Genomic DNA, 27,510 nt, shown 5'->3' with positions numbered 1-27,510 from the left:
CTGAGGAACAAAATGTAGATATCAACGGTTAACTTTCCACTCTCTGTTTCGATCACATATGATCTGGGCACTGAATTCTTTGTTTGTTTGTTTTCTTTATGACAGTAGGAGTTGTCCGTCCTTTTTCTCCATCCAGTTTGACACAAACATGGGCACCAGGTTCTAGATCCGGCAGTTCTGTAACAGTGACATCTGTTATAAAAGTGTTTGTAAGTTCCTTTTGCTTTTTTATCTGATTTGGCTATTTGTTTCATGTCTGGCCATTCTGGAGGTAGATCCTTTTCCTCAGTTGGAACAGCAGTTCTGAATTGTTTTCTCATCAGGAGTTGTGCTGGACCAGTGGTGAACTGGAGCCGGTTTGCAAGAACCGGTTGTTAAATTTAGAAGCTGGTGTAGAACCGGTTGTTAAAGGGGCCAGCAGGTGGGCAAACTCCAGTCCGCGGGCCACATACGGCCCGCGGGACTGTCCTTTCTGGCCCGCCTGAGCTCCCAGCTGGGGAGGCTCCCCCGGCCCCTCCCCCGCTGCCCCCCCCCAGAGCCCCAGCACGTCGCACCGTCGGCGCCAGCACTCTGGGCAGCTCCTGCCGCTTTAAGCAGCATGGTAAGGGGGCCAGGGCTGGAAGGAGGGATTAGATAAGGAACAGGGAGCGGTTGGAGGGGGCGGAGGTTCTGGGGGGTGGTCAGGGGACGGGGAACGGGCGGGTTGGGTAGGCGTGGGAGTTCCGGGGGTCTGTCGGGGTGGTGGTGGATGGGGTCGGGGCAGTCAGGGGACAGGGAGCGGGGCGAGTTGGGTAGGGGGTGGAGTCCTGGGGGGCAGTTAGGGTGGGGGGGGTCTCGGGAGGGGGTGGTCAGGGGACAAGGAGCGGGGGGTTGATGGGTTGTGGGTTCTGAGGGGGCAGTTGGGGGCAGGACGTGGGTTGGGGTCAGATGGGTGGGTGGGGGGAGACAGGCATGTGGGGCTTGTACTCACCGCGTGGTTCCCTACTGGGTCTTCAGTGGCACTTCGGCGGCGGGGGGTGGGGTCTTCACTTGCTCTGGGTGAAGGACCCGCCACCGAAAACCCAGAGCAAGTGAAGACCCCCCCCCCGCCCCCGAAGTGCCGCCGAGGACCCGGTAGGGAACCGGTTATTAGGATTTTGGGAGCTCATCACTGGTGCTGGACTATATCCATATTGGTGTTGATGGCTAGCATGGAAGAAGATCCATTCCTTGCTACTGTTGTTGGATTTTCTCAGCTATCTCGGCCTCAACCACTTGCTTGTAGGGAATGTGGGCTGCTAATAATATAATCAAAATCATATTTCATTTGGACTGACTTACCGCTGCGGAGAATTTTGGTTCATTGCCATCACTAGTTGTTCTGGAATACCAAAGGGAGCAAAAGTGCATTTCAGCTTCTTAATGACACTGCAGCATACCGTTTTTTTCAAATACATTATTTCTACATACCTGGAAAAATAGTCCGCTACAATCAGATAATGATATGCTCTGAATTCTACAAGTCTGCAGCTAGTCTCTTTCAAGGTCTGTCTTGTAGAGGTGGTGGTGTTCTACATGGTTCAGCACTGTCTCTCAAGGTTATTGTACTGGATCTCCTTTCAGAGGTCCAATTGCAGTAAATACTCCATGGAGTTCTTCTTCCTTTCTCACTAGGCCCCATCATGACTGCCACTCTGCCACTGAGAAGTTTGTTGGTCTTTGATCACGTCTTTATAAGAACATAAGAACGGCCTTACTGGGTCAGACCAAAAGTCCATCCAGCCCAGTATCCTGTCTACCGACAGCGGCCAATGCCAGGTGCCCCAGAGGGAGCGAACCTAACAGGCAATGATCAAGTGATCCCTCTCCTGCTATCCATCGCCACCCTCTGACAGACAGAGACTAGGCACACCATTCCTTACCCATCCTGGCTAATAGCCATTAATGGACTTAACCTCCATGAATTTATCCAGTCCTCTTTTAAACCCTGTTATAGTCCTAGCCTTCACAACCTCCTCAGGCAAGGAGTTCCACAGGTTGACTGTGCGCTGTGTGAAGAAGAACTTCCTTTTATTTGTTTTAAACCTGCTGTCCATTAATTTCATTTGGTGACCCCTAGTTCTTATATTATGGGAACAAGTAAATAACTTATTCAATTTCTCCACATCACTCTTGATTTTATATACCTCTATCATATCCCCCCTTAGTCTCCTCTTTTCCAAGCTGAAAAGTCCTAGCCTCTTTAATCTGTCCTCATATGGGACCCATTCCAAACCCCTAATCATTTTAGTTGCCCTTTTCTGAACCTTTTCTAATGCCAGTATATCTTTTTTGAGATGAGGAAACCACATCTGTACACAGTATTCAAGATGTGGGCGTACCATGGATTTATAGAAGGGCAATAAGATATTCTCCGTCTTATTCTCTATCCCCTTTTTAATGATTCCTAACATCCTGTTTGCTTTTCATAGAATCATAGAATCATAGAATATCAGGGTTGGAAGGGACCTCAGGAGGTCATCTAGTCCAACCACCTGCTCAAAGCAGGACCAATTCCCAACTAAATCATCCCAGCCAGGGCTTTGTCAAGCCAGGCCTTAAAAACCTCCAAGGAAGGAGACTCCACCACCTCCCTTTTTTGACTGCCACTGCACACTGCGTTGACGTCTTCAGAGAACTATCCACGATGACTCCAAGATCTTTTTCCTGATTAGTTGTAGCTAAATTAGCCCCCATCATACTGTATGTATAGTGGGTGTTATTTTTTCCTATGTGCATTACTTTACATTTATCCACATTAAATTTCATTTGCCATTTTGTTGCCCAATCACTTAGTTTTGTGAGATCTTTGTGAAGAACTTCACAGTCTGCTTTGGTCTTAACTATCTTGAGCAGTTTAGTATCATCTGCAAACTTTGCCACCTCACTTTTTACCCCTTTCTCCAGATCACTTAGGAATAAGTTGAATAGGATTAGTCCTAGGACTGACCCTTGGGGAACACCACTAGTTACCCCTCTCCATTCTGAAAATTTACCATTTATTCCTACCCTTTGTTCCCTGTCTTTTAACCAGTTCTCAATCAATGAAAGGACCTTCCCTTTTATCCCATGGCAGCTTAATTTACATAAGAGCCTTTGGTGAGGGACCTTGTCAAAGGCTTTCTGGAAATCTAAGTATACTATGTCCCCTGGATCCCCCTTGTCCACATGTTTGTTGACCCCTTCAAAGAACTCTAATAGATTAACAACACACAATTTCCCTTTACAGAAACCATGTTGACTTTTGCCCAACAATTTATGTTCTTCTATGTGTCCGACAATTTTGTTCTTTACTATTGTTTCAACTAATTTGCCTGGTACTGAAATTAGACTTACGGGTCTGTAATTGCCGGGATCACCTCTAGAGCCTTTTTAAAATATTGGCGTTACATTAGCTATTTTCCAGTCATTGGGTACAGAAGCCGATTTAAAGGACAGGTTACAAACCCTAGTTAATAGTTCCGCAACTTCACATTTGAGTTCTTTCAGAACTCTTGGGTGAATGCCATCTGGTCCCGGTGACTTGTTACTGTTAAGTTTATCAATTAATTCCAAAACCACCTCTAGTGACACCTCAATCTGTGACAATTCCTCAGATTTGTCACCTACAAAAGCCGGCTCAGGTTTGGGAATCTCCCTAACATCCTCAGCCGCGAAGACTGAAGCAAAGAATTCATTTAGTTTCTCTGCAATGACTTTATCGTCTTTAAGTGCTCCTTTTTTATCTCGATCGTCCAGGGGCCCCACTGGTTGTTTAGCAGGCTTCCTGCTTCTGATGTACTTAAAAAACATTTTGTTATTACCTTCTGAGTTTTTGTCTAGCTATTCTGCAAACTCCTTTTTGGCTTTTCTTATTACATTTTTACACTTAATTTGGCAGTGTTTATGCTCCTTTCTATTTACCACACTTGGATTTGACTTCCACTTTTTAAAAGATGCCTTTTTATCTCTCACTGCTTCTTCTACATGGTTGTTAAGCCATGGTGGCTATCTTTTAGTTCTTTTACTGTGTTTTTTAATTTGGGGTATACATTTAAGTTGGGCCTCTATTATGGTGTCTTTGAAAAGTGTCCATGCAGCTTGCAGGGATTTCACTCTAGTCACTGTACCTTTGTAACACTTTGTAAGTGTTTCGGTGGTTAACTGATCCATACAGTTCAGAACACCTCCAGGACTAGTTAGGTGACTTCAACTCTGGGAGGGATTGAAGGTGATTGTAAGCCCCTTCTGATATGACTGTCACACCTGCTCCTGAGTCAATTTTAAAGTCAATAGTCTTTCAGTGGCTATTCAGTTCCACTTTCCAGGCCGGCTCTGTGTCATCACACATGATAGATCCCAGAAATAATGGCTTTTGACTGTCTGTAGTCATAGTCAGCTTCATGACTGCCTTAGTATGGCAAACAGCTGCAAAATGTCTGCATTTTGTGCATTTATTACATCCCGTGTCTTTAGCTGGACATACATCTCTTGGGCAATGAATTTTTCCACATCTTGTGCATTTAGCCTGAAAGGCTTTGTAGTTTTCCTGGGACTTAACTCTCCTTTTGCCCCAGGGGTTTTATGATGATGACTTTTAGCAGTCATGCAGGGCCCAGTGCTTGATTTGTAAATGAAGAGGTGCTGGGGCTCAGGCATTAAGGATAATATTGTTTCCCCTCCCCATTCACATCTCCCTGGGATCTCCCCCACACACAGTCCCCCTCCCCCAGGGTCTTCCTGTCCCTCCCACTGGCTTCCTTTCCCCCCAGAAGGGCTCACCCCCCGCAACAGGAAATCCATCCTTCTGTTTCCCCCATCCAGGAAATCTTCCCTCCCAGCGAGAGCCGCACTCATGCATCTGGGGTTGAAACTGAGGTTCCAAAGTCCAGCCCTGCCCCCCATGGCAGCCCCGATTGGCCAGCACTGTGCCCCCTTCCCACCCTATGAAAGGTGGAAGACCATTCAGGGGTCACAATGAAAAAGCTGACAGTTTTGAGAGAGGTTTATTTCTAAATCTTGTCAATATGCTCCAAAAATATGATCCCATAATGACAAAGCATGTGCAACAATCTCCTCGCCTTTCGCCAAAAACAGAACAATGTCAATCAGTCACTTCATTAAACTTCGGTTATGGCACCGTTCAATCCCCCACCTTGTCTCGCTAATATCCTGGGACTGACACAGCTACAACTACACTGCATACAACAATTAGAAAGGATTACACAGTGCCCTGGAATCCAGATAAGCCTGCTTGCCCTCATTCACCAATACATCAATAGGTTTCCCTTCATTAAAACTTGACCATGAAGAACAGCTCAACACATGAGATTTTGACAGTTGGTGGTTTTTAAAACATTCATTAGCCCTATGCCAGTTTCTGAATCCCTTATCAATAAATGCTGGATCAGTGTGACCTTTGTTTGCTGCATCATTAGAGGAGAAGAAACGGCAGTAAAAGCAAAATGCTGCGTCCTTTGATGGGCTATATTCTAACCACCTATACTTTTCATACCAATCGGACTGAAAACTTCTTTGTTTATGCCCTATTTTACTTCTAGGAAACATGCTCAATCTAGGCTGATAAGGACCTCTAGATAATCGAGACTGGCGTTCTAATCTATTTTTTGGAATATCACAGACCGGGTCATCAGATGGAATGTTTGATGGCTTTGAATAGGAACTACACTGACCTAAACTAAGAGACAAAGTCTGTTTCTGTTGGTCATTACTCAGTTTATTGTACACACTGGAACTGGTGGCGGCATTATCTTCATGTAAGTTCTTAACCAAGGAGTCCGAGGTATTTGCACTACTATCAGCACATTCATTATAATTCAGTTTGTCTGCTTCCTTTTCTTATCTTAACAACGAACTGATCCATATTCTAAAATTAAAAGGGGCTATAAGACGATTGAATTAAAACGTAAAGCCATGGGCGGCTTGTTATCCTATTTCAGTAGAGTACACGCGACAAAGATGACAAACACTGTAGACACTGCGCTGGGCACACCTGACGCAGCCGCTTATATAGGTCAAAGAATTTTCTAGAATAGTAGTTGGAGGGGAGGGGGGAAGACCAATGGTAATGCGGTGCCGCAGTAGTGGGGACGCATGCTGCGAGCAAACGCGGACTTTCTATATAGAGTGTATCATGCGATTAAATTAAAACACAAAGCCACTTTTTTTGGAGACATTAGGGCAGGGGTGGGCAAACTTTTTGGCCCGAGGGCACATTGGGGCTGCAAAATTATATGGAGGGCCGAGTAGGGAAGGCCCTCCCCCTATCCACCCCCCCCTCCGCTCCCTGACAGACCGCTGGGACTCCCACGTCTATCCAACCCCCTGCTCCCTGACCGCCCCCTCCAGAGAACCCCGCCCCTAACCACCACCCCACCCCCTATCCAACCAGGGGAGGCAGGTTTGTATAATTTTTGGTGGTGCCCAAGCAGAGCTGTCCCATCCATAGGACGGATCGGGGCAACCGCCCTGGACCCTGTGCTTTGGGGGGGCCTTCTGCTTCAGGGAGACCCAGGGTCCAGGGCAGCCTGGGGGCTTAGCGGGGGGCCTGGCACCAGCGAGCAACCCAGCCCCAGCACGCTCCACCCCACCTCTTCCCCCCCGCCCCCACTCCACCCCTTCCCCCAAACCCCCGCCCCTGAGCAACGCTGGGAGCCGGTGGGGTGGAGCAGAGCGGGCTGGGGCCAGGTCACTTGCTGCTGCCAGCGCCAGACCCCCTGCTAACCCCCCAGGCTGCCCTGGACTCTTTGTCCCCCTGAAGAATGGGACAGGGCTAGGCACCACCGTGTTGCGCGATGGACACTTGACAAAGTTATCGGACTTAGTGATGGACATTGGGGGAGGTAGGGGGTATTATGTCATTCAGTCATTCAACCGGTAAAATAGCACACAATTTTCCACACTGAAAAAAAAAACAGTAACCTAGTTAACATAAGAACATAAGAACATAAGAAAGGCCGTACTGGGTCAGACCAAAGGTCCATCTAGCCCAGTATCTGTCTACCGACAGTGGCCAATGCCAGGTGCCCCAGAGGGAGTGAACCTAACAGGCAATGATCAAGTGATCTCTCTCCTGCCATCCATCTCCATCCTCTGACGAACAGAGGCTAGGGACACCATTCTTACCCATCCTGGCTAATAGCCATTTATGGACTTAGCCACCATGAATTTATCCAGTCCCCTTTTAAACATTGTTATAGTCCTAGCCTTCACAACAAATTTATTAATTAATAATTAATAAATAATAATAATAATAATAATAAAATCAACTCATAGAATTCATGAAAAATGTGTGTATACGTATATGAGATTATTATATGAAAAATGAAAATGAGCTTCCTTTGGGATTTTAGAAGACACTTATATAATTTAAACACTTTTGGTACACTGAGGCCTGGTCTACACTAGGAGTTTATATCGAATTTAGCGCCGTTACATCGAATTAACCCCGCACCCGTCCACACCACGAAGCTATTTAATTCGACATAGAGCTGTCTTAAATTCGACTTCTGTACTCCTCGAAAACGAGAGGAGTAGCGCTAAATTCGAAATGGCAATATCGAATTAGGCTAGGTGTGGATGGAAATCGACGGTAATAGCTCCGGGAGCTATCCCACAGTGCACCACTCTGTTGACGCTCTGGACAGCACTTCGAGCTCGGATGCTCTGACCAGCCACACAGGAAAAGCCCCGGGAAAATTTGAATTCCTTTTCCTGTCTGGGCAGTTTGAATCTCATTTTCTGTTTGGACAGCGTGGAGAGCTCAGCAGCACTGGCAACGATGCAGAGCTCTCCAGCAGAGATGGCCGTGCAATCTAATAGAAAGAGGGCCCCAGCATGGACTGATCGGGAAGTCTTGGATCTCATCGCTGTGTGGGGCGATGAGTCCGTGCTTTCAGAGCTGCGCTCCAAAAGAAGGAATGCAAAGATCTACGAGAAGATCTCTAAAGCCATGGCAGAGAGAGGATACAGCCGGGATGCAACGCAGTGCCGCGTGAAAATCAAGGAGCTGAGACAAGGCTACCAAAAAACCAAAGAGGCAAACCGACGCTCCGGATCCCAGCCCCACACATCACGTTTCTACGAGGCACTGCATTCCATCCTAGGTGCGGCCGCCACCACTACCCCACCAGTGACCGTGGACTCAGAGGATGGGATACTGTCCACGGCCGGTTCCTCGTCGGAAATGTTAGCGGACGGGGAAGATGAGGAAGGAGATGAGGAGGACGAGGCAGTCGACAGCGCTTGCACCACTGATTTCCCCGACAGCCAGGAGCTCTTCATCACCCTTACCGAGATCCCCTACCAACCATCCACAGCCGTTACCCCGGACACCGAATCAGGGGAAGGATCAAGCAGTGAGTGCTTTAAACATCTAAACATGTAATTTTAACATAACTGGTCCACCGTGGTAACACACGTTCCCACGCCATGAGTCCAGTAAGTAGTCTGGGATCATGGCACGGCACAGCATGGCGGCATACGGCCCTGGCCTCTGCATGGTCTCCCGAAGCATTCTTCCCCTCTCGCTCTCCGAGATCCTCATTAGAGTTATATCGCACATGACGCCCTGCTTTAAATTAGGGAGGGGAATGTTAGTATTGGGACTGCTTTACAGCCACGCGGTGGAGGCGGCAGAGGGGCAGCATACAGTGATCTTTCCCGGGGACAGCCGCGAGGTGGTGGGACAGGGGCAGAGCTCATGCTTCCCTGATTGCTGCCAGCAGAGAGTGGCCTTGCATTCAGTGCGAAAGGAGCCCAGTGCTACTATTACATTTTTAAGCTGCCACAAGTCTACGGCTTACCATGTTTTCCTGCAACAAAAGTAGAGGTGTCCTGCCACGCTTCTCTGATCGCAACTGCAAGACCCCAGGCACTGAAGGCGAGGGCCGAAAATTCGACCTTGTCCTGTGTGCGCATGTGAAAGGTCCAGTGCATGGTGTTGTTCACAGAGAAAGACTATGTTCTTTGTTAGCAACTTCATTTATCTGTCTCAGGAATTTACTCCCTTTTTCCCATTCCCACAGACACATCTGCGACTGTCTCCCAACCCAGCCTGGCATCACACTCCCAGAGGCTAGCGCAGATTAGGAGAAGGAAGAGAAAGACGCGTGAAGACATGTTTTATGAACTTATGGAGTGCTCACGAGAGCAGGCAGCCCAGACGACACAGTGGAGGGAGAACTTGTCACAAATGCACAGAGCAGTCATGGAACGGGAGGAGAGGTGGCGCCAGGAGGACCAGCAGGCTACTCGAACCCTGCTTGGACTAATGAGGGAGCAAACGGAGACGCTCCGGCGCCTAGTGGATGTTCTGCAAGACCGGAGGCAGGAGGACAGAGCCCTGCTGCTGTCTATCTCTAACCGCCCTCCCCCGCCACCAAGTCCCACACCCCCCTCACCAAAAGTCCAAAGAAGGAGGGGCGGCAAGGGCCGTTAAAACTTTCAGTCGGCCCCTGCACACTGCTGCAGCAATGGAAGGCTCTCGTTCCAAAGTTTGAAAAGCCCTTTCCTACCCATCTCACAATAGCCCACGTCCAAGTTTCCTCCCCCCCTTTTCATGTGCGGTTCATAATAAAACATCTGTTTCTGTTAAGTACTGTTTCCGAGAGTGTCTTTTAGAGGGGATTCTGTCTGAAGGGGGGGAAGGGGTTTGTTACTTGGACAGGACAGTCACCTGTAGCAGGCTACAGAGGCGGGGGCAGGTCCAGCATCAGGACACATACACAGTACAGTCACCAGTTACCCTGGTCAGTCTGGGAGGCGGTTTTCATGTTCTGGGGTGCGAGGGGGTTGATCTGTGACTTTGTGGCGGGGGAGGGCAGTTACAGATCTTCTGCCGCGGTCCTTATCCTGGATCACAGAGCCACGCAGCAGGGGATCTGTTACCCTCCGCCCCCTGCCAGAAAGTCACTTGGCCGACACATACATGCAGTCCCGCCCAGGACTGCTGGCAGGCTGCGTTGAAACAACCAATCCAGCACTGCGGAGCCTGTCATTCCCGGAGTTTAGAAGCATCATTTGCATCAAAACAATAAACCAGCCCCCCGCCACAGTCTGCGTCCCCGGTTTAAAACATTCCCGCGAAAACAGTAAGAAAGAGAACCTTGTTCAGTAACAAAACGGAACAGATTTTATTTGTTGGGAAGGTGGGGAAGGGGGTATGTAACTTGGAAGGATAGTCAACAGTAACTGGGTAAAGAAACGGGGGCAGGTTCAGTATCTGTGTCCACAAAGTGAACAGTCACTGGAGACCCTGCTCAGTCAGGAACCTGGCTTTCAAAGCCTCCCTGATGCACAGCGCGTCCCGCTGGGATCTTCTAATCGCCCGGCTGTCTGGCTGGACGTAATCAGAAGCCAGGCTATTTGCCTCAAGCTCCCACCCCGCCATAAAGGTCTCCCCCTTGCTCTCACACAAATTGTGGAGCACACAGCAAGCAGCTATCACAATGGGGATATTGGTCTCGCTGAGATCACAGCGAGTGAGTAGGCTTCTCCATCTCCCCTTGAGACGGCCAAAAGCACACTCCACCACCATTCTGCACTTGCTGAGCCGGTAGTTGAATAGTTCTTTCCCTGAGTCCAGTGCGCCAGTGTAGGGCTTCATGAGCCAGGGCATTAGCGGGTATGCAGGGTCCCCGAGGATGACTGTAGGCATCTCCACATCCCCAACAGTTACTTTGTGGTCCGGGAAGTAAAGACCTTCCTGCAGCCGTCTATACAGACCAGAGTTCCTGAACACCCTAGCGTCATGAACCTTGCCAGGCCATCCAACGTAGATATTGGTAAAACGTCCCCGATGGTCCACCAGTGCTTGCAGCACCATGGAAAAGTACCCCTTTCTGTTGATGTACTGGCTGGCCTGTTGGTCCGGTGCCAGGATAGGGATGTGAGTCCCATCTATAGCCCCACCGCAGTTTGGGAATCCCATCTCGGCAAAGCCATCTCTGATGAGCTCCACGTTTCCCAGGGTCACTACCTTAGATAGCAGTAGCTTGACGATTGCCCTGGCTACTTGCATAACAGCAACCCCCACGGTAGACTTGCCCACACCAAAGTGGTTAGCGACGGACCGGTAGCTGTCTGGCGTTGCGAGCTTCCAGAGGGCTATGGCCACTCGCTTCTGGACAGTCAGGGCTGCCCGCATCCGGGTGTCCTTTCGCTTCAGGGCAGGGGACAGCAACTCACACAGTTCGAGGAAAGTCCCCTTCCGCATGCGAAAGTTGCGCAGCCACTGGGATTCATCCCAGACCTGCAGCACTATGTGGTCCCACCATTCTGTGCTTGTTTCACGGGCCCAGAATCGCCGTTCAACAGTATCAACAAGACCCAGTGACAGCGAGATGTCCTGGGCGCTGGGTCTCATGTTCTCAGAGAGGTCGGAGCTAGTGTCCGACTTCATGCCGTCACGGTGGTGCCGTAGCCTCCTCTCATGATTGATCTGCAGCTGCCTCTGGTACAGGTGGAGGAGAAGCTGCGAGGCGTTGAGAACTGCCACAACTGCAGCGATGGTCGCAGCGGGATCCATGCTCGCACTGCTGTGGCGTCCGCGCTGTCAGTAATCAGAAAAGCGCGCGAACTGATTTCCCACCGGCGCTTTCAGGGAGGGAGGGAGGGAGGGCGTGAGTGACGGACGGATGACGACAGGCGCCCAAAAGCACCCTCGACACATTTTTTTACCCAGAAGGCATTTGGGGCTCGACCCAGAATTCCAATGGGCAGCGGGGACTGCGGGAACTGTGGGATAGTCCAATGTCGACGCTTGCCCCGTTAGTGTGGACTCACAAAGTCTCACAAAGTCGAATTACTGTCCTTAGTGTGGACACACACGTTCGACTTAGTAATATCGATTCCACATAGTCGAATTAACTAAAATCGAAGTACCCCGCGAAGTACACTACAGCGGGGGTCCGACCTAAGATACGCAACTTCAGCTACGTGAATACCGTAGCTGAAGTTGCGTATTTTAGGTCGGCTTACCTAGCGGTGAGGACGCGGGAAAGTCGACCGCTGCCGCGCTGCCGCCGACTCCGCTGCCGCCTCCTGCCGAGGTGGATTTCCGGAGTCGACGGCAGAGCGATCAGGGATCGATTTTACCGCGTCTTCACTAGACGCGGTAAGCCGATCCCCGATAAACCGATTGCTACCCGCCGGATCGGCGGGTAGTGAAGACAAAGCCTAATGATAACACTTCTTGCAAATCACATAAATAGGGATCTCATGGTCCCCTTCCTTCACCCCATTGCAAAGGTGCAGGTGTTATTGCTCGCTGCCCTAGGGCTGCAGAAAACCTTATGAGCAAAACATATGGAAAGAAGAGGATCAATTTATATAGAGGGCTTAAGGGGGACTCCCATAGTGCATTAATTAACATTAATAAATACATCAAAATTAAATACATTACAGAGATAAGAACCTGTAATGACAACTTTACTTCATGAGAAGCTCCAGAGAAAGAAGACCCAGAGGGCATAATGGTAGGGGGAATCCCAGGGAGACCAAAGGGGTTGGTAGAGGGAGCAGACAGAGAACAAGGATAGAGGCAGAGTGGCTGCAGGGTTGGCCCAGTCTCCTGCATCTCCCCTGTGGATGGAGACACTGATCTCTATCACTGTTAGAGGGAACGATAGAATGGAATGCCCAGAAGAACGAATGACTTGAGGACAATTTCCTGAGGGACCCTTACCCTTGCAGCGCTTTTCTAGCTCTCACATTTACATTTCTACATGGTTTGGCCCACAGAAATAAAAATCTGCACATCTTCGATGTGTTTTTGGACCAATGGAAAAAAAACAGTTACAATTCAAGTGACTTAAAATTCCCTATGAAACTGACGGAGTTAACAAAATAAATGAGCTTATGAACAACCAGAAAATATACTTCTCCGGTGAAAAACTATAAATGGACTTCTTTGCAAAGAAATTGTAAGATTTCTTACAGGAAAAGCCACAAACTGTCTGGAAAGGAAGAGTAGATTAAATTACTTGCCTCAGTGAAATTAAATATCCAGGAATTGCTGTGCCTGTGATGATGATGACTGGGGTTTGTTCACCTGTGATTCCCTCACCCCTTGCTGTGGAGGTACGGCTGGGCAGGTCTGCATCTGCAAGCAGGCCCCCTGCCTCAGGTGCAGCTCCCATTGGCCTTGGTGGCCAAGAGTCTGGGAGCCTCCTGGCCAATGAGCTGGGGGCGGGAGGGGGAAGGCAAAGGGGAAGAGTATAGGGAGCTCGGGAGCAGGGGGGGAGGGGAGCTGTCTCTGGAGGCACAAAGGGGGGGCTCTCTGGAGAGGGGTGATGGGGGCACAGGGGCTGGTGGGGATCTTCCAGGGGGGCAGAGGGTTGTGTGGGTCTCTGTGGGGTGGGCGGGGGAGTGATGGACAGAGCCAGCTGCAGCCTGGGTCTGGTCTGTGGGGGAAGAGAGTGTTGCTATTACACCCCCCCCCGGAAGCCCCCTCTGTACTGTGTATTTGGGGTGCCCATCGCTGGTCCTTTCTCCTGCCCCTGGCTCTGTTTGTCTGGCCCCACAATGCCCCCCGCCCCCGCCTCTGTGTCTGACAGTGACAGATTCCTGCAGCTGCAGGTCCCTCTCCCTCCCTGCTGGGGAGGCGCAGTCAGGCAGCTCTGGCACCGCCCCCCCCAGAGCTCCCAGTGGCCGGGGTTCCTGGCCAATGGGCTGGGAACCGGGTCAGCGCTGGGAGGCAGTGCGCCGAGCTGCCCTGCCGAGACTGTTGCAGGCAGGGATGCTGGGGAGGGAGGAGCTGCCCCCAAGGTGAGAGCACCCCACCCCCCGGCTCATCTCACTGCCTGTGTATCTAACCCACCCTGCTCCCTGACTGCCCCTGCCCCTTATCCAACCCCCCCACCCCCGCCCCGCCGCCCCTCTAACCATGTGAGGCTCCTAGCAGCGTTTGGCTCAGCGCGGAGCCATACTCGCTGCCCCGCCCCTCCACAGCCCTTCCTGCCCTGCATTAGGGTGTGCTGGGGCACACCCCATGCGCGCGCCTATGAATGTAGGTAATCCACCCCCCTGAGAGATGGTAGGCAGGTCGACAGAGGAATTCTTCCTTCAACCTAGTTCTGTCTACATGGGGACTTAGATCGCTTAACTACGCCTCTCAGGGGTGTGGACTTTTCACATCCCTGACAGACGTAGTTAAGCCAAACTAACTGTCTAGTGTAGGCCCATGTCGTGTATTTCTTGTACACAGTAGGTTGCAGGGCTGCTGCTAGTAGGTCAGGCTCTTGTACCAGATACAGCCTGGCTACAGAGCTTCCTTTATAGACAGAGATGCCAGATATGTGTCCTCCAAGACCGTAAGATACCTTAGAGCACTACTGGCTATAGCTGTTACCAGCTTAGATAAAGTATGTCACATACTGTGCCAAGCAGCGACTGAACCGTATAATACAGTTTAGGATTCCATTGCAGAGGGAGGGCGGGGTCCAAGTGTGTAGGGAGGATCCTTCCTTGTGGTATGGGAGTGCCTGGCCTCCTGCCAAGTATTAACTGCATCAGAGCTGGTTACAAACTCTCATAAAAGTGCCAGGCTTTGTCCGTGTTGGGGGTTTGCTCCAATTCCAGCTGTTGGGGTAGCTGCCCCAGTGCAAAGCCCTGGTGTAAATGGGGGAAGTCACCCCAAGCCATGATTTTCACTGGTGCAGCTTAGCCCATGTTGTAGCTAGCTACGTGCAGATAGTTACCCCAGTTTGTTTTGTACCCCCTTGTGGAAGACTCAAGAAGCTTGATACCAGCAAAGATGTAACAGCCTGCTTTCCAGCAGGGGATCAACTGCACCAGTGCAAATAGCGGGTTTGTGTTTCTGCATCTCAGGGGTTGCATTGGTGCAGTTTCACTGCTGACTGGATTTGGTGCAAATTCCCAGTGTAGATACGGTCTGAGTATCCTACGTAATAAGAAAATCGCTGTGGAGCTGCGGAAGGTGTAAATACCACAAGCTAATGATGCAGGTGATTAAACACAAAGCAGATCAGTTAAGAACGTAACCCTCATTTTTATTCCCCCTAGGGCAGCTCTTGTGATAATTACGCCTTGCAGTGTCATCCTCAATCTTCTTCGAATCTGAATGCATCCTGGTTTCGAAAAGCACTAACAATCCAGTGTCAACCAGAGCTCGGTAGTAACTTTGGAACTGGTCTGCTAGAATGTCACACAAAAGACCTGAATTCTCAGGTAAGATGATATACTCTGAAACCATACTCTTTCCGTTAACATTGTTACATGTAGAGCAGTAGTCTCCAACCTTTTTAGGCACAAGATCACTTTTTTTGAATTTATGTGCAACCCAGGATCTACCCTGCCACTTCCCCAAGGCCCCACCCCGCTCATTCCATCCCCCCCTCCCTCCGTCACTCGCTGTCCCCCACACTTTCACCGGGCTGGGGCAGAGGATTGGGGTGCAGGAAGGGGTGTGGTCTCTGTGCTTGGGCCGACGGGTTTGGAGAGTGGGAGGGGGCTGCGGGTTGAGCCTGGGGCAGGGGGTTGGGATGCAGGAGGGAGTGAGGGGTGCAAGCTCTGGGAGGGAGTTTGGGTGTAGGAGGGGCTCAGGACTGGGGCAGGGGGTTGGGGGGGCAGGAGGGGGTTTGGCATGCAGGAGAGGGAATGGGATGCTGGCTCTGGGAGGGGTCTCAGGGCTGGGGGAGGGGGTTGGGGTGCGGGAGGGAGTGTGGGCTCTGTCCGAGGGTTCAGAGTGTGGGAGGGGATGCCGGGTTGTGCCTGGTGCAGGGGGCGGTTGGGATGCAGAAGGGAGTGAGGGGTTCAAGCTCTGGGAGGGAGTTTGGGTGTAGGAGGGGGATCAGGGCTGGGGCAGGGGGTTCAGGATGCAGAAGGTGGTACAGGGTTCTGGCTCCAGGAGGGGGCTCAGGGCCGGGGCAGGGGGTGCAGGAGGGGGTGTGGGGTGCGGGCTCACGCTGGGCAGTGTTTACCTCGGGTAGCTCCCGGTCGGTGATGCAATGGGGCTAAGGCAGGCTCCCTGCCTGCCCCGGCCGCACGCCACTACCAAAAGCAGACGGCATGTCCCTGGGGGCAGGCACGTGGCTCTGCCAGCTGCCTCTCCCTGCAGGCACCACTCCCGCAGTTCCTATTGGCCACAGTTCCCTGTTCCCAACCAATGGGAGCTGCGGAGCTGGCACTGGGGCAGGAGCAGAGTGCGGAGACCCCCCTGTCCTCCCCCAGGGGCCACAGGGACATGCCAGCTGCTTCCAGGATCAGCACGGGGCCAGGGCAGGCAGGGAGCCTGCCTTAGCCCCACTGCGCCGCCGGACTTTTAGTGGCCGAAAATCTCCCGGATTGGCTGCAGTAGACTCCATGAGATTGAGCCCGTTTCTGGGAGACTCCTGGTGAAACCGGGAGGGATGACAACCCTAACTCATCCTGAGATGGACTGTCAGAGGCCCCACGATCGACCAATCAATCGCATTCTACCAGTGGGTGACCACTGATGTAGAGGAACTGATCCCCAGGTGGTGTAGCTCGCCATACACTGATTTACACCAGCGGGAGATCTGGCCCAGGATCTCAGTGTTAACCCTGTGCTCTCACTTGCTCATAACTCTGAAATGGGAGATTTTCCCTGCTTGGCCAGAGCCCAGAGGGGAAAGCTGGAAGTGTGAGGAAAATCTGTTCAGCCATTTTGAGTACAGCTACACTGGAATAAAAGACCCGGCCCAGGTCAGCTGACTAGGGCTGAGGGGCCAAAAATTGCTGAGTAGATGTTCGGGTTCGGGCTTGGGCTCAGGGACCCTCCCCCCTCACGGGGTACCAGAGCTCAGGCTCCAGCTCAAGCCCAAATGCCTACAGAGGAAATGTACAGCCCTGCAGCCGGAGTCAGCTGACCCAGGCCAGCTGCCAGTCTTTAATTGCCGTGTAGGGACCATGCCATGTCAATGTAATTAAGCGGAGAGGTGCTGAGATACCACAGTGATGGGTGCCAGTGCAAACCCTCTAAGCCCAGTAGGGAAAAACAAAGAAGGGTTCCGTTTCTGTCAGTCTTAGGCTTTGCCCAGAGCAAGGGCTCAGCTGCTAAAGTCAAACCAAGGTTGAAACCTGCTTATGATCCTCAGCTGGTGCAAACTGGGGTGGCTGCATTGAAGACAGCAGAGCTCTGCCGAGTTAGCTGAGGACTTCGCCCCTGACATTTGAACTGTTTTCAACCCCGTTTCTTAGTAAAACTTGTTATAGTTAAGGTTGTTATAGTTAAGGTTAACGATTGCACCCAGGAGTTCTAGGCATTGACCAGAACCCCATTGTGCTAGGCGCTGTACAAATACAAAGAACAAAACAACAGTCCCTGCCCCAAAGAACTGACAATGTAAGCATAAGGCTAGAGACAACAATTAGAAATGGACAGATTGGGAAGCGCGATGAGACAATATTGTCTCATGAGAGGCTGTGGTTCCAGCACAGCAGCAGCCTATCCGCTGTCAGGTTTTTGCAGGCATTACGGCACAGCAGAGCGCTAAGGAGGGCTTTGAAGGTGGTGTGACAGGGTTTACAGACCCCACCCAGAGACAGAGAGATTAAAGGAGCAGTACTGGACAAAGAGCCCCTCCCCTTAGCAGCTGCGGAGCAGGCTCCAAATGGGGGATCTGCTGTAAAGGGGACCCTGACAACCAAGCGCGGTTGAGGGGAAGAGTGAAGGGGAGGCCGTCTGAAGGGAGGAAGCCAGTTTGCTGTTTCTGGGGACAATGCAATGCACAGGAGAGGGTCTGGACTGTGGGTAAGAGCCAACCAGGAGCATAGGGGTCTCACCATTTTCCCTTCCCCACTCCCTGCTGAGGGAAAATAACTGGACACTAGGAAGGGGAATGCCTGTTTGGCTGAGTGAGCTGCTGAGACTGAATGAGAAGGGCCTGCTGGGGGACAGGGGGCAGTGGGATACGACCATGCCCCAAACGGAAAGAGATCAGGAGGTAGGAAGCAGCCCCGGAGAGGTTGGCCAGGTGCACCAGGAAGAAGCAACCGAGACATTCCACGCCTCTCCCTCTTGGTCCCTGGGCTGGGACCTAGTGGAGAGGGAGGGCCCGGGGTCCCCTCCCTTCCCCACTACCTCTGTCCAGGAGAATGCCACTTCACTGGGAATTGACGGGCTGCAGCTTTACTGTTAGTCCTGATGATTGCCAGCCAGACTTGCCCCTGTGACACTCCAAGTACAGTTGTTCTCCCATACACAAATTGCAAGTCAACCACACACATGCACACAGGACTAAGGGGGTGAAAGGATGGTTGAACCATGGCCTACCAGCCTGTGAGTGAAACCTACTACAGGTGGTGTCATGTTCCTCTGGTATCTGGACCGATGATCTGCTAGGTCACGCCAATCCTCGACTCTGGGAGCCAGCCTTACCCTGCTCTGCTGTGAGAACCCCCAGTCCCAGGCTGTTCACGCACAGCCTCTAGCATGTAAGCTGCTCCCAGCTACATGAGTGAGCACTTTTGGCCAGCCGCTGCTTGGATTGTGCAACCAAATGATACTAGCCAATATCTCCCGTCCCAGACACAACCCTAGGAACCTCCGTCTTGCAGTGTCCAGTTATGCCCGCTGGATGCTGCAAGCTTATATGAGTTGGTCAATTTAACAAAGAAATTGATATGTATCTGTAGATGGAGCTGGAAGAGAGAGAGAATGGCAAACATCTCTCCCTTTTATCATGTTCTTTCTTCCCTCTTGGCTCTGCCCCCCCCTTCAGAGTCAGGTGAGCATTACCTCATCATAGTCCCAAACTGACCAAGGGAAGGGGGTGACTCACTCAAGAGTCCAACAGATCCTTTGTTGCTGCTTAGGCCAGTGTCCTTTGCTCCTGTGAGGCTGGGCTGGGTTTGTCCCATACATGCCCTGATGAGGTGTGAACTTCCCCTCTGCTCCTGGAGAGTTTTGCCTGGGCTGGTTTTAAGCCATGAGGACACATTTTCAGCCTCATAACTATATACATGAAATTACAACCTATAACCTTATTATAACAACTATGCTCAGTGCATCATGAGCCTTCTGAAGACACCCGTTATGACAAACTTTGCATTGGATACCACACAATCGTATTATAAGGATGAACATGTGGGTGCAGGGTGGTCCCCCAAGGTACAGAGTGTCACAGGTGGATAATGAGGTAGTTTTGCAGATGTTTACACAGAGCTTCTCCCAAGCATAAGGGGCAACATGGGAGGAAGGGGCTTGTTTGGAAATTTAACAAGTTGGTGATGGAGGCTGGCCTCATGGGCTGATCAGAAGTCGGAGTCAACTTTTCAATACTGAAAAAGGACCAAAGAATTCTAGACCAGTCAGCCTAACTTCGATACCTGGGGATATACTGGAACATCTTATTAAGCAATCAGTTTGTACGCACCTAGAGGACAATAGGGTTATAAGAAATAACCAGCATGGATTTGTCAAGAAGCCTTCATACCAAACCAACCTAATTTCCTTCTTGGACAGGGTTACTGGCCTAGTGGATGGGGGGAAGCTGTACACATGATATATCTTGACTTTAGTAAGGCTTCTGATTCAGTACCTTGTGACATAGTCATAAGCAAACTAGGGAAATGTGTCAAGTATCAGAGGGGTAGCCGTGTTAGTCTGAATCTGTAAAAAGCAACAGAGGGTCCTGTGGCACCTTTAAGACTAACAGAAGTACAACCTACACGGGAGGTCCACTTCCTAGACACCACAGTACAAATAAGCGATGGCCACGTTAACACCACCCTATACCGAAAACCCACCGACTGCTACGCCTACCTTCATGCCTCCAGCTTCCACCCCTGACACACCACACGATCCATCGTCTACAACCAAGCGCTGAGGTACAACTGCATCTGCTCCAACCCCTCAGACAGAGACCAACACCTACAAGATCTTCACCAAGCATTCTCAAAACTACGATACCCACACAAGGAAATAAAGAAACAAATCAACAGAGCCAGATGTGTACCCAGAAGCCTCCTGCTACAAGACAGGCCCAAAAAAGAAACCAACAGAACTCCACTGGCCATCAACTACAGTCCTCAGCTTAAACCTCTCTAACGCATCATCAGTGATCTACAACCCATCCTGGACAATGATCCCTCACTTTCACAGACCTTGGGAGGCAGGCCAGTCCTCGCCCACAGACAACCCGCCAACCTTAAGCATATTCTCACCAGCAACCACGCACCGCACCATAACAACTCTAACTCAGGAACCAACCCATGCAACAAACCTCGATGCCAACTCTGCCCACATATCTACACCAGCAACACCATCACAGGACCTAACCAGATCAGCTACAACATCACCGGCTCATTCACCTGCACGTCCACCAATGTTATATATGCCATCATGTGCCAGCAATGCCCCTCTGCTATGTACATTGGCCAAACTGGACAGTCACTACGCAAGAGGATAAATGGACACAAGTCAGATATCAGGAATGGTAATATACAAAAACCTGTAGGAGAACACGTCAGCCTCCCTGGCCACACAATAGCAGATGTAAAGGTAGCCATCTTACAGCAAAAAAACTTCAGGACCAGACTCCAAAGAGAAACTGCTGAGCTCCAGTTCATTTGCAAATTTGACACCATCAGATCAGGATTAAACAAAGACTGTGAATGGCTATCCAACTACAGAAGCAGTTTCTCCTCCCTTGTTGTTCACACCTCAAGTGCTAGCAGAGCACCTCACCCTCCCTGATTGAACTAACCTCGTTATCTCCATACTGATTTATACCTGCCTCTGGAAATTTCCATTACTTGTGTCTGATGAAGTGGGCATGCACCCACGAAAGCTTATGCTCCAGTACTTCTGTTAGTCTTAAAGGTGCCACAGGACCCTCTGTTGCTTTTTAGGGAAATGTGGTCACTCTAGATGAAGTTACTATCAGGTGGGTGCAAAACTGGTTGAAAGACCGTACTCAAAGAGTAGTTATCAGTAGGTTGCTGTCAAACTGAGAGGATGTATTGAGTGTAGTCCCACAGTGGTCATTTATTAGTCAATATTATTATTAATGACTTGGATAATGGAGTGGAGAGTATGATTTAAATCTGTGGATGACAACAAGTTGGGATGGGTTGCTAGTACCTGGAGGATAGAATTAGAATTCAAAATAACCTTGACAAATTGGAAAATTGGTCTGAATTCAACAAGATGAAATTCAGTAAAGACAACTGCAAAGGACTTCACTTAGAAAGAAAACAGTGAAATGCACAACTACAAAATGGGGCATCACCAGTTAGGCAGTAATATTGCTGAAAAAGATCTGGGTGTTACAGTGGATCACAAACTGAATATGAGTCAACAGTGTGATGCAGTTGTGAAAAAACAGGAGTGTTGTAAGTAAGACACGGGAGGTAACTGTCCTGCTCTACCCCACACTGGTGAGGCCTCAGCTGGAGTCTTGTGTGCAGTTCTGGGCACCGTGCTTTAAGAAAGATGTGGACAAGCTGGAGAGTCCAGAGAAGAACAAGAAGAAAGATTCAGAAGTTCAGAAAATCTGACCTGTGAGGAAAGGTTAAAAAAATGGGCCTATTTAGTCTTGAGAAAAGAAGCCTGAGGGGGGATCTGATAAGTCTCCAAATATGTTCAGGGCTGTTATAAAGAGAAGGGTGAGCAATCATTCTCCATATCCACTGAAGGTAGGACAAAAAGTAAATGGCTTAATCTGCAGAAAGGGAGATTTAGGTTAGATATTAGGAAAGCTTTCTAACAGTAAGGAGAGTTAAGCACTTTATCATTTGTTAAATATACCTAATGCTACAGAGAAGGCAAGGTCAGAGAAATGCACTTCACACAAGAAGCAGTAAGTGGTGAGGTTTGTGATGGTCTTCAGTTCTTGGGTGATTCCGTTTCACAGTCCCGGAGCACCCCAGGGAAAGTTCAGTCTGCTGCACGGACGAGCTTTGCTCGTATAGTTGAGAGTTCCATTGGGCCAGAGGAGCGAAGTTACAGACCACCACGGTCTTCATCACAGAGCTTTAGAGGGTCTGTTAGGTATCTTGGGACCAGGCCATGGAGCGTCTTCAAGATAAGGACCAAGACCTTAAACTTGACAGGGCTTCATGCACAAGTCCATGGGGCCGGATCTAATGCATCCAAGGATGATGAGGGAGTTGGCTGATGTGATTGCAGAGCCATTGGCCATTATCTTTGAAAACTCGTGGTGATCGGGGGAGGTCCCAGATAACTGGAAAAAGGCAAATATAGTGCCCATCTTTAAAAAAGGGAAGAAAGAGAATCCGGGGAACTACAGCCTCACCTCAGTCCCTGGAAAAATCATGGAGCAGGTCCTCAAGGAATCCATTTTGAAGCACTTGGAGGAGAGGAAGGTGAACAGGAACAGTCAACATGGATTAACCAAGGGGAAGTCATGCCTGACCAACCTGACTTGCCTTCTATGATGAGATAACTGACTCTGTGAATATGGGGAAAGAGGTAGATGTGATATATCTTAACTTTAACTAAGCTTTTGATAGGGTCTCCCACAATATTCTTGCCAGCAAGTTAAAAAAGTATGGATTGGATGAATGGACTATAAGGTGGATAGAAAGCCGGCTAGATTGTCGGGCTCAATGGGTAGTGATCAATAGCTCAATGTCTAGTTGGCAGCCGGTATCAAGCAGAGTGTCCCAGGGGTCGGTCCTGGGGCCGGTTTTGTTCAACATCTTCATTAATGATCTGGATGATGGGATGGACTGCACCCTCAGCAAGTTCACAGATGACACTAAGATGGGGGGAGAGGTAGATATGCTGGAGGGTAGGGATAGGGTCCAGAGTGACCTAGATAAATTGGAGGATTGGACCAAAAGAAATATGATGAGGTTCAACAAGGACAAGTGCAGAGTCCTGCACTTAGGATGGAAGAATCCCATACACTGCAACAGGCTGGGGACCGACTGGCTAAGTGGCAGTTCTGCAGAAAAGGACCTGGGGATTACAGTGGACAAGAAGCTGGATATGAGTCAGCAGTGTGCCCTTGTTGCCAAGAAGACTAACGGCATATTGGGCTGCATTAGTAGGAGCATCGCCAGCAGATCGAGGGAAGTGATTATTCCCCTCTATTCGGCACTGGTGAGGCCACATCTGGAGTATTGTGTCCAGTTTTGGGTCCCCCACTACAGAAAGGATATGGACAAATTGGTGAGAGTCCAGCGGAGGGCAATGAAAATGATTAGGGGGCTGGGGTACATGACTTACGAGGAGAAGCTGAGGGAACTCGTCTTATTTAGTCTGCAGAAGAGAAGAGTGAGGGGGGATTTGATAGCAGCCTTCAACTACCTGAAGGGGGGTTCCAAAGAGGATGGAGCTCGGCTGTTCTCAGTGGTGGCAGATGACGGAACAAGAAGCCATGGTCTCAAGTTGCAGTGGGGGAGGTTGTAGAGATGTCAAAGACTGACTGGTGTGGACCTCCTGCTGGTCATCCTGGGAATTAGCTCTTTTCCAGCCTTGGAGCGCCCTCTGCCGACCTGTGGCTCACCTGCCTCAGGCCCCCATGTCCCTCCCGGATCCTGGTGCCCTTTATCTCAGGGTTCTGCCCGAGCAGTAGCCACACTCTGGGTCTCCCCTCCCAGGTGAGCCCCCTCCCCTCTACACCCACTTTGCCTCAGTGGCTACTGCCAGTTGTCATCTAGCCCCCTCTCACTAGGGCAAACTGCAGTCTGTAATGGCCACTCATCATCGGCAAGGGGGTTGGACCAGCTGCCTCTGCCTATTTCTGGGCCGCACCTCTGCAGCCCCAGTACCTCCTTTGGCCTTATCCAAGGCCTCAGCCTGGGGAGTTGCCAGCTCCCCAGCTCCTCTTGCCTTTCCCGGTACCCTGCTCCCAGGCAGCTAGATGCTTCTCTTTCCACAGCTAGAGACTGACTGACTTAGCTCCTCCCTGAGCCCTTATAACAGGGCCAGGTGTGGCTGCTTCCCCAATCAGCCTAGCCTTTCCACCAGAGCGGGGTAACTGCCCTGCTACACACACACACCCTCAAAATCCCCACCCCTGGGGGCAGGGGGGACTCTTCCCTTGGGCTCCCTGAAGCTGCGCCTCTAGGGCCCCCCGCTTCTTTTCCACCACCTCCCACACTTTGGCCATTTCCCCGGTGTTCGTCTGTGCCTTTCGGCGGGTCTGCTCCGCTGTCTCCAGCTGCACCCGCAGGTCTGCATCCATCCCCCTGACCCTCCAATTTTAGGGTCTGGGTCCATTGGTGGCCTGCTCCTTTACCACCTGGGTCCCGGCCTCTTGCTGGGCCCACTCGGTCTCAGTTTCTTTATTTGAGACCAGCTCGGCAACAGTCTGGGTCCCGACCTCTCACTGGGTCCCCTCCATCCCCTCTGCCTCTGCCACCTGCCACCTCTCGTGGGTGGCCCAATGACCGACCAGACATTATTCCTGCCGCCTCCATCTTGTCCAGTTTCGCCCCTGCCAGGTCCCCAGGCACCTCCTTCAGCCACCCCTCAGTTCTCTCGAGGGGGCAGTGCCTCCTAATGTGGGCCAGTGTATGGCAGCCCCAGCAGGCTCCCCGCCTCTTTGCTGCCCTGGGCCTCTCCTGGTCCATCTGGGGTCCCACCCTCTCGCTGGGACTGACCTGGACCTTCCGCCTCGGGCCTGGGCACGTCCACTGCATGTGCCCTCGTCGCCCACAGGCCCACATGTCTGTAGCTGCCTGGGTTCCCTCACCCGGCGGACTGTCTTCAGGACTTGCCCCTGTCCCTGCTCGGGGTGAGGTGCCCTACCCCCACCCCAGTAGGGACAATCCCTTTTTAAGTGTCCCCACCTTTTACAGGCATAACAAGCCCTACATTCCATGCCCAGCCTCCGGGCCCTGGTGCTGGGCTTCTCCTCAGGTTCTCGGCGGTTCCTCCTGAACTCTCGCCTCAGCAGTCTTAACACTGCCCTCCTGCCAGCTGCCCCAATTGCTCCTGGAGGGCCCACTGCACCTCCCAGAGTCCCTCTTGGGTCTCCCAGATCCCATGCAGCAGGGATACCCTTTGCCTCTGGGGGTCGTCAGCCCCCTTTCGCCAGGGCGCTGACGCCTGTCCCCAACCAGGGGTAGCTCCTGGGGCCTCCGCAAAAAAAAAGCCCCACTATACCCAGGCTTCATTGTCCCTTCCTGTAGCTCGGCACACCTTGCCTAGTCCTCACAGTCAACTTGTATCAGGGGTGGAGCGGCCGTGCTTGCATTCTCCACCACGTGTAGCAAGGTCGAAGCCTTTTTCTACCGGAGTGGGGTAACTGCTCCGCTACAGAGGTCAAATTGTATATTAGGAATCACTATTTCACTAGGAGGGTGGTGAAGCACTGGAATGGGTTACCTAGGGAGGTGGTGGAATCTCCATCCTTAGAGGTTTTTAAGGCCCAGCCTGACAAAGCCCTGGCTGGGATGATTTAGTTGGGGATTGGTCCTGCTTTGAGCAGGGGGTTGGACTAGATGATCTTCTGAGGTCTCTTCCAACCCTGATATTCTATGATTCTATGGGAAGCTAATTTAGGGAGCGGAGAACAGGAATTATGAGCTCGTGGTAGCATGCGTAACTGAGGCAACCTAAATGCTGAAGGTTTCAGGCCCAGGTTTATTGCACCCCAGCCAAGAGGTGACAAAGGCATGAATAACTGCAGCCAGATCTTAGTGTGTGTACAGCACCTAGCGCAGTCTCGGCCTCTAGCAGTACTGTCATGCAAATAACAATGCTGGGTTTATACCAGTAAATGGGTCAGTGTCGCCGCATGCCATCTGTACTGAACCTCAGGTCTTTTATTAGTGAGCCTTGTAGCTGGTGTCCATCTCTAGCACAATCACACTAACGAGAAGGCCCTTTTAATCTGAAAAGGTGCTGAGGGGGAAGATATAAATGAATCACCTGCCAAGAAAAAGAGGAGTTCGGACAAGTATCGAGCATTCGTACCGAAAGAGCAAGAGTTCCTGAAAACCTGTAAGTATGAAAAACGTCCCCCAGTCCCTGCTGATACTGGGGAGCTGTGCCGGGATGTGCCTGAAATACACGGGGCTTTGGGGAGAGAGGACTGACTCCAGTTTTGCCAGCTGTGGTTGAGGGTACAGAAGCCGCTCTCCCTCCCCAGGGCTAGGGTGCAAGGCTGCACCGGCCCATGTTCATGTGGCTACTCTATGGCACTTGCAGCAGGGGGGATCAGGGCCGCAGCATCCCATGGAAGTTGTGATGCTTCTCAGGGCACACAGGGCTGTGAGTCACCTTGTTGCCACCTGCTTCCAGTGTGAGGGAGTCTTGTGCCAGCTGGGCGTTAACGCTATAATACGACCAGCCTGTCAGCCACTCAAGCACTCTCCTCTGGGTTACACCAGCCCTGCCTTTGCCCTGCAGGCTGACAATAGACACATGCCAGCCCACAAGTGCCTTCAAAGTGTCCCACTGGTCTCTGGATACCCACAGAAATCCCAGATCCTCTGTTCCCAAAGGAACAATGTATCCCAGTTTTACCTTAGCCCACCGCTCCTGTACCACGCACAGCTCTTGAGTTCAATTATAGTTAGGGCCCTTCCAAATTCACGGACCATTTTGGTCAATTTCACAGTCATAGGATTTTAAAAATCATACATGTCATGAGTCTGAAATTTCACAGTGTTATAATTAGAATCATAGATTCATAGATTCTAGGACTGGAAGGGACCTGGAGAGGTCATCGAGTCCAGTCCCCTGCCCTCATGGCAGGACCAAATACTGTCTAGACCATCCCTGACAGACATTTATCTAACCTACTCTTAAATATCTCCAGACAGTTAGGAACCACCCTGACAGTTAGGAACTTTTTCCTAATGTCCAACCTAAACCTCCCTTGCTGCAGTTTAAGCCCATTGCTTCTTGTTCTATCCTTAGAAGTTAAGGTGAACAAGTTTTCTCCCTCCTCGTTATGACACCCTTTTAGATACCTGAAAACTGCTATCATGTCCCCTCTCAGTCTTCTCTTTTCCAAACTAAACAAACCCAATTCTTTCAGCCTTCCTTCATAGATCATGTTCCCAAGACCTTTAATCATTCTTGTTGCTCTTCTCTGGACCCTCTCCAATTTCTCCACATCTTTCTTGAAATGCAGTGCCCAGAACTCCAGTTGAGGCCTAACCAGCGCAGAGTAAAGCGGAAGAATGACGTCTCATGTCTTGCTCACAACACACCTGTTAATGCATCCCAAAATCATGTTTGCTTTTTTTGCAACAGCATCACACTGTTGACTCATATTTAGCTTGTGGTCCACTATAACCCCTAGATCCCTTTCTGCCGTACTCCTTCCTAGACAGTCTCTTCCCATTCTGTATGTGTGAAACTGATTGTTCCTTCCTAAGTGGAGCACCGTGCATTTCTCTCTGTTAAACTTCATCCTGTTTACCTCAGACCATTTCTCCAATTTGTCGAGATCATTTTGAATTATGACCCTATCCTCCAAAGCAGTTGCAATCCCTCCCAGTTTGGTATCATCTGCATAGAAGATTAGGGTTGGAAGAGACCTCAGGTGGTCATCTAGTCCAACCCCCTGCTCAAAGCAGGAC

The 27,510-nt window shown here is 50.7% G+C and overlaps 1 protein-coding gene across 1 annotated transcript in view; it reads left to right on the top strand.

Annotated features, from left to right (window-relative positions):
* LOC135876521 (nuclear GTPase SLIP-GC-like) overlaps positions 1-27,510 on the top strand; it is a 115,430-nt gene that overhangs the window by 6,305 nt on the left and 81,615 nt on the right. Inside the window, exons 2-3 of the mRNA XM_065401783.1 lie at positions 15,043-15,207; positions 25,820-25,921. Of these exons, the coding sequence (XP_065257855.1) occupies positions 15,180-15,207; positions 25,820-25,921 (130 nt within the window). The 5' untranslated portion in view covers positions 15,043-15,179. The remainder of the gene's footprint in view (positions 1-15,042; positions 15,208-25,819; positions 25,922-27,510) is intronic.

This window comes from Emys orbicularis, chromosome 3 (assembly GCF_028017835.1).
Source record: "Emys orbicularis isolate rEmyOrb1 chromosome 3, rEmyOrb1.hap1, whole genome shotgun sequence".
In the NCBI taxonomy this organism is placed as follows: Eukaryota; Metazoa; Chordata; order Testudines; family Emydidae; genus Emys; species Emys orbicularis.
This window is presented reverse-complemented; position numbering and strand designations above follow the sequence as displayed.